Source organism: Brachyhypopomus gauderio, chromosome 13 (genome assembly GCF_052324685.1).
Source record: "Brachyhypopomus gauderio isolate BG-103 chromosome 13, BGAUD_0.2, whole genome shotgun sequence".
Lineage (NCBI taxonomy): Eukaryota > Metazoa > Chordata > Actinopteri > Gymnotiformes > Hypopomidae > Brachyhypopomus > Brachyhypopomus gauderio.
Genome location: NC_135223.1, coordinates 943,526 through 951,082, shown reverse-complemented (window position 1 = coordinate 951,082; position 7,557 = coordinate 943,526). Strand labels below are relative to the sequence as shown.

Sequence of the window (7,557 nt, the reverse complement as noted above, 5' to 3'; positions counted from 1 at the left end):
AGTGGGCCCAAAACAGAGAGAGGGAGAAAGGATATTAAAAGGGAATGTTGTGAGTTTGCAATTAAACGTATTGTCAAGCAATACTTGAAATCTATACACTTTGTCCCTTGCAAAATGCGCAGTTTTATGACAATAGTGACACTCATTTTTCTGGCTAGTAAACTTATGAAAGGGAATTGGACCATAGCCACTGTCTTGTAGGACATGTATAGAGGCAGAAACATGGCCTGGCTCTAGATCAAGGTCCAATCTGTCTAGTTCACTTTGAAGTTCACTCCATTTAACGTTACGCCAATTTGGAACAGCTGTCACTAAAGCTGTTGTCTAAGATCTGGTTGTAGTGAGTCGACTAGTTGTCCAAAATGTGGGCCCTCAGCAGTGCAATCAATACTGTCACTAGTGTAAGATGCCACAATGACGAAGGAAGACTCTTTCAAACCGCTCACAATACTCTATAGCTGATTCGCCCTTCCTTTGCTTACAGTTGGTTATCTGCCCCCAGTCAGTTGTCTTGCGACATTTATGGCTAATCCATTCTGTGAGAACTTTCCACCCTCTATTAATATCCTGACCATTATCACCTAAACCATCTGATACTTTATTAGCAAGTTTCCTACTGTCAGAAATGTTAAGGACCTAGCTTGCTATTGCTACAGCATCATTAGGATGAAGTGAATACAGGTTTCTATTCTTTTCCATAAGGACAATGAAATCAAGACCCATTTCCCTTGGATGTTTAAACTCTTTAGACAATCTGTCCAGTGTAGCTGCATCCAAAGGGATGTAGTCAATCTGGACCCTTGTCTCCTTGACTTCACCACTCTTATTGAGGACCTCAGCAGACCTGATTGTAATTGGTCTCATCTGAGGTACAGTATTGCTAGGAGGTTTAGAATCCTCATCAGAGATTGAGGATTCTGATCCATCTGAGTGGAACGCATCTAAGTCCGGATACAACCTAGCCAACATCAGAGGATTTTCATCCTCTGTGTAGCATGGCAGCTGGAGGTTGACACTTGTGCTTAGGTCAGTGATTGTTGGAGCTTTTTTTTTTTTCATGTTCTTTGGGCATTTAGTGCAGATGTTTTATGCTTTTTAAACTCGCTAGTTAGTACTAGGATTTTCCCCTCAGCTTCCTCTAGCTTTTCCTCAAGGTGCCTGTATCTACTCTGGTAACAAGACTGACACTTCTTACTGATTTCCACAACCATTTTATTTTCTTTACTAAGTTATGGAACACCGTGAAAACTGACAAGAGAAAACACATTTCACATACATAATTTTCACAAAACAGTTTCTTCCACAAAGGTACACAAATTCCAATTTTTCCAATAGTTACCGGGTGGGCCTGTTTAGCCTGTAGTCAGCCCCGTCGACAGGGGGGGACAACCGGGTCTGTTGTCCCGGGCCCCAGGGCCAGGGGGGCCCATCAAAGAGCCCAGCAATTATTTTTTTTATTTAAAGTCTATAATTTTAAATATAATCTTGAAATCTTTCATTAATATAAAACTCTGTACTCAAAATGAGCTCAATGGCTAAAATATATGTCTATCTGCATATTTTCCATTAAGTGCATACACCCCCGCCTCCCACTGAAAAATGGTTTGATCCAGCACCGACTGTAGCCGGCTGGTACCCGCCCAACAGCGGGAAATACAGTGGTGGATAGTTAAAGAAAACAGAAATCTGGAGCGCAGAAAGAAAGGAAAAACATTTACCTAACGAATTTTAATTTTGCATTGTGTTCCAGGTTTGAAAGAATTTAGGCTAAAGTACTTGAAAATGCTTGAAATTGTAACTACTTCGTTTCACAACAAATAGCTGTCTGACTGAACAGTTATCTTGTATTACGTTAACAAATACGAGCCTCTTGTAATTCCAGGACGAAACATGAGAGAACGTGAAGACATTAAGATTGGGCGTTTTGAAAATAAACAACCATTAAATAATGTGATAAAAAGCGGATTATTTCGAATCATTTTGAGTATATGTATAAATATTTAACTTAATTAAGTTTAACGTGCTGGAAAATATTGAAATGGACCTTTAAAGTGACGAACAAGTGCTTGAATTCCACCTTATAAAGGTGAACCCGGCAAACATGAATTTCTTCATAGCAAGACTGTCAATGGGCCTGATTGCAAATAAGGGGTTTACCACAAAATATTAAACCGAGGGGTTGAATAATAATTGACCCTAATGTTTATGTTTAAAATGTATTATAGTTTACCTGAGCAACCTATATGTTAGGTTTGTATTATTTAAGCATCTGTTAATAAATGCTGCTCTTGTTCAAAGATTGAAGGCTCTAACTTATTTGCAACTTGTTAAATTCACAAAATCTGCAGGGGGTTGAATACTACATTTTCAAAAAAAAAAAAAAAAAAACAAAGAACAAAAACAGAGTGTCACATTGAGGACCCCGGCCCCTCCCCTTTGGGCGTGTGTATACGTGGTCCACGTACTTTTATTTAAAATAAAAGTGATAAAAGTGCTCCAAGGGCACTACCCGTCCCGTGTACACACAGAGACAGAAAACCTTGACTTTGACTATATAAACTAAATAGAACCATATAAACTGTTATATGGCAGCAGCATGTTTATATATAGAACTATATATAACTATACATTGCACACTTTAACTATTTTTTTAAACAGAGTCACCCTAATTAATGATTCTAAGATGGATGGGGAAAACAGTTATTATAACTAAAATAATAATAAGAAAGATTACAATAGTGCTCCCAAACTAAATGGCTACATTAGGTCACCAGATGGAGACATTTCCAGGCTGAATGACCTGTTTCATCTTAAACTATCTTGTCTCACTCTTAAAATAACTTTCCAAGTCTATCCTGCTAACAAAAATAAAGATCAAACAAATAAATAAATGTGAATCTGAACCCATAACCTGCATTTACACTCTGAAGCCATAATCTTCATTAACCCTGAATGCAGAACTGAATGTGGAGCATATCACACTTGCTAGGGTGTTCTTTTAGAAGTGTTAATGTTTGTGTGTGTGTGTGTGTGTTGTATGTATGCACCCTAACAATTACTGGGGGGTGGAGAACTTATTAGTAGCATTTAGGAAAATTACTGAAATTTATTGTCACAATGCAACAACTTGTGCGTTGGCCTCTTCATCTGCTACTGGACTGCACTAGCTATGCATCTCTCTCTCTCAATTCATGTTTGATGTCATTTCAAGAAGCAATTAAAATCTCTATTCACCATTTCTGAAGCTCTTTAGCTCCTAATACCAGCATTTAATATGATATTAGATGAGTGATGCATATGGTTTTGAATTATTGTTCATTTATAATTGAATCATTGGCTAATTATCTGTTAACACTCACTCACATACAGACACATACAACCACAAAATCACCAGAGCGCAAACGTTTTACATCAAACATAATAAAATAGTTTATTTGATTATTTTTCAGCTTGCAAGTCATCATTGTACAGAATTGTACATTTCTGTCTGACAGTTATATGTGTGTAATTTGGTTAATGTGGTTGAGGCCCATCTTATTTCTTTTTGTCAAAGAAGTCATTGCAGAGCATGGTCAGGCAAGCCACCAGCGTGACGTACTCTTGGAAGTCAACCACTCCATCAGCGTTAGCATCCAGGTCTTTAAAGATCTTGTCCACTGCTTTCTGGTCTGAAGATTTCTGTTATATAAACACAAATAACACAAATGCACACACACACACACACACACACACACACACACACACACACACACACACACACACACACACACACACGCACACTTTCATGTCAAGCTCATAACACCTAGGTCTTTAGTGCACTTGGGTTCATGGAGGTGCTGCGTGGAAGGTGACGTGAAGTTTCAGTGAGAGACACTCACCCCGAAGATGTCTCCGAGCTCGGCGTTGAGCAGGTCCTTCAACTCTCCCTTGCTCAGGGTGCACTTGTCTCCTTCCTTGCCAGAGTACTTATGGAAGGCAGCAATAAGCATAGCCATTGCCTGCTGAACCTGCGACATGATGGCTTCTGGAAGTAGAAAATAAATCAGGTAATGACATGTTGTTTATAAACATGACTAAGACCAACAGTGTACACACAGCCTTTCCCTAAATGGAAATGTTTTAGTGTCTGTTAATTTCCCTGAGGGAAAACCTCCCAAAGGATCAATGAAATTCTAATCTAATCTCATTTATTTGTACGTGTTCACTGTCCGTATCTGCTCTTTCATACTGAATGAGTGTTCACACAAGTGTTCACTTCTGGCACACTGACATTTTAACAACATTTTACTCAGGTGTGATTACTGCAGCAAACCTGCAGCCTGCACTTTGTTTTATCACGATCACCACACACACTTAGTGCCTGTGCACACATAGCCTGTCTGAACGTGACCCAGTGCAAGCAGCAGTGGTGCCTCCACACCCGGCCACGCCCACACCCGGCTACGCCCAGCGCTGGCCAGCAGGAAGTAAGGCCGTGCTTCCCTCTACGCTGTGATTGGCTGGAGCACCCACAAAGTAGGAAGGGAGAATGAGGGGAGGACTAAGACATGGGAGGAGCAACAGAATAAAAGGACGAGGAGGGGAAAAAGGAGTAAAAAAAGGAGTGGTAAACATTTTAAACCAGACCACGGCCAACGCCCTTGCTAATACTCTGCAATTACAACAATCGGTTAACGAACAAAGAAAGACATAGTGACATAGCTGCTGTGTGTAGATGGAGCCTCTCCCTCCACTTCTAACTCTCTCACCGTGGACCTGTGTTGATCACAGAGTGCCCACGTCTGCCTCACTAGCAACACTCGACGTTTGGTCAACACATTGGAATAAGTGAGAGTGAGAGGTTGATTAATCAGCAAACAATACGGAAATGTTATCATGTGTCTGTTGGAGGAACAGAGAGACAAAGAGAGACATTCTTTTCAAGAGAACTACGTCACCGTGCACAGTGACTTCTGCAACAGCCTGTGGTCCTTAAGGAAGATATTTAACCACATAAAGATGTAGAACCGAACAGCCAGACAGCAGAAAGAACAGATGATTCATGCATTCACCAGCAACTCAGCACAAACTATGTGAAGCCCTGTGACACCACAAAAACACCAATCAATACTTGCAGGACTCTGTGGTTTTCATACAGGAGCAAACCCACAACACGTTTTTTTGTTTTGTTTGTTTGATTCTTTTCTGCTCACCTTAAAGTTGTACGGAGTTCTCAACCTGCAAAGAGAGAGTTAGAAGGAGAAGGAGGGAGTGGGAGAGTGAGGGAAGGACCTGATGTTATATGTGAGCATGGCCACACCCTCAGCCTGCTCCAGCCTCTCAGCTTACACCCTCCTCCTCTTCCTCTCTCCTCCTCCTCTTTTAACGACTCGTCGAATGCAGGATGCCGGACAGTTCTGCGCGCCTGGGCGTTCGATCTCTGCACTAACATATAAACTGTTTGCCTGCTTCCTCAAACGGCCCCAGTAGGGCGAGGCGCCTTGTGCTTCCTGGACAGCTTCCAAGTCAGCAAAGTTTCTTCGTCCTGAGGCCAGAACTGTTTCATCAAACCACAACCAGCTCTGGCATTTGTAGGCAGCCAGGCGTGATTAACATACAGCCACAGGACCTCCTGATTGGTCTGGACTACATACTTCTCGTGTAATTACAACCCGTTCATATTAGCTCCAGTATAGTTATCGACTGATTCACTGAACAATATGCAGTGAGAGTCATAGGCAAATAATAAACTGCCCCTTAAAGAGGATAAGTGCACTACTGATACCAGCCCACAATTCATTGCAGCAGAAAGTTTGGCTAAGTTTTGAATAATGAGGCCTGTGTATATAAAGGCCCAAGGTGTGTCTTCAAGGTTATAGAGCATTATAATGATACAATACCATGTATGTTCAAGCAGACGGGGCAAACAGACCCACCTACAACTTAAGCACATGTAAACAGCACATGCTTGAATGTGTCATTGAGCACATACAAGCTGAATGCAGTCATGAATTCAAAGGCCCATAATGGAGTTTCAATAGACGGTCGCATGGTGCACAAACGCCACACACTCACACAGCCTTGGACGATTAGTCAAAGGGTCTCAGATTATCCATGAGCTGTTTTAATAGCTCCAAACCCGTTTGAGGCTCGTGGTAATGAGGTAAATCCCCCAGAGTACACCTGGCCTCCAATCCCTGTCCCTTAGGAGTGCCTAACTGGTAGTGCAGGTTCTGTAAGAAAATGTATTGTTACTTCGATTAAATATTGTTAGGTATTCGTGTCTGCAGAGAGCCCCATAAATCCCTGCATTTTTCTGAGTTATACATTTTACTAGTATTATTACATTGTCTCAAATACATGCAGTTCCAACCATGCAAAAACAAGTTCTTAAAATCCCATACAGCAGGGGTGGCCAACCCGCGGCTCGCGAGCCATACAGCAGGGGTGGCCAACCCGCGGCTCGCGAGCCGCATGCGGCTCTTTGCCTGGTTTCGTGCGGCTCCCCAGCCGGTCCGCGGGCTCACCTGCACTAACGGGGCGACACACTGCTACATTTTCGTGGTGCGCGGTTTGTTTACAAGCCTAGCGAGCCGCTAATACTTTTAAAATCGCCGTAGTGGAAAACACGCATTTGACTGTCTTCACAGCTAATAATTTAACACCCCCCCCCCCCCCGCTCAACAACTTACACATGTCAGCGCGCTCATACACTCCCTACACACGCTGCGTAGGCCCCCGCAAATTAAGGAAAGCCCCCTTAACCCTAACCCTAGCCCCCTCATACATAACTAACACACATAACTAACACTTAATAACTAACATACATAACTAATATACATAATTATAACATACATAATTAACACATATAACTAACACACATAACTAACATACATAGCTAACACACATATCTAACACATAAATAACACACATAACTAACACATAACTAACACACATAACTAACCTACATAACTAACACACATAACTAACATACATAACTAATCTACATAACTATCATACATAACTAACACACATAACTAATATACATAACTAACACACATAACTAACATACATAAATAACCTACATAACTAACACACATAACTAACATACATAAATAACCTACATAACTAAGACACATAACTAACATACATAAATAACCTACATAACTAAGACACATAACATACATAACTAATGTACATAACTAAGACACATAACTAACATACATAACTAAGACACATAACTAACTAACACACATAACTAATGTACATAACTAACACACAGAACTGTCAAGAAATGCTCACATATTTCAGATAGGTAGATTTCATGCTTGTCAAAATTGTTCTTAAGGGCCCAGGACGGTCTGGATTGGTCGAGATGATAATATATAAATATGTTTGAACAGGCTTCCACAGTGTTGACAGTGAAAGGTTGTCCTGTGTGTGTTGGGCTGCGTGGGTGGTGTTTGTGCAATACCACAACTAGGCCAACGCCACACTGATGCACCTGAAAAGACTGTAAAGTATCTGGCCTTTCTAAAGCCAACCAACCAGTCTGCATGTTTCAGTGGCGTGTGGAGA

At 41.2% G+C, this 7,557-nt stretch overlaps 1 protein-coding gene across 1 annotated transcript; it reads right to left on the bottom strand.

The window, feature by feature from the left end:
• Positions 1-3,404: 3,404 nt before the first annotated feature.
• LOC143473240 (ictacalcin-like) lies at positions 3,405-5,352 on the bottom strand. Its single transcript, XM_076970136.1, has 3 exons — positions 5,193-5,352; positions 3,879-4,024; positions 3,405-3,678 (listed from the first exon to the last, which is right to left on the bottom strand). The coding sequence occupies exons 2-3, from the start codon at positions 4,014-4,016 to the stop codon at positions 3,535-3,537; spliced, it is 282 nt and encodes a 93-aa protein (XP_076826251.1). The 5' UTR covers positions 4,017-4,024; positions 5,193-5,352; the 3' UTR covers positions 3,405-3,534.
• Between the last annotated feature and the right edge of the window lie 2,205 nt (positions 5,353-7,557).

Excerpts from the sequence above, each read along its gene's own strand:
- LOC143473240 (XM_076970136.1), bottom strand. The coding sequence starts at position 4,016 with ATGTCGCAGGTTCAGCAGGCAATGGCTATGCTTATTGCTGCCTTCCAT. Across the intron at positions 3,679-3,878 it reads AGCTCGGAGACATCTTCGGG|AAATCTTCAGACCAGAAAGC; the intron begins GTGAGTGTCTCT and ends TTTATATAACAG.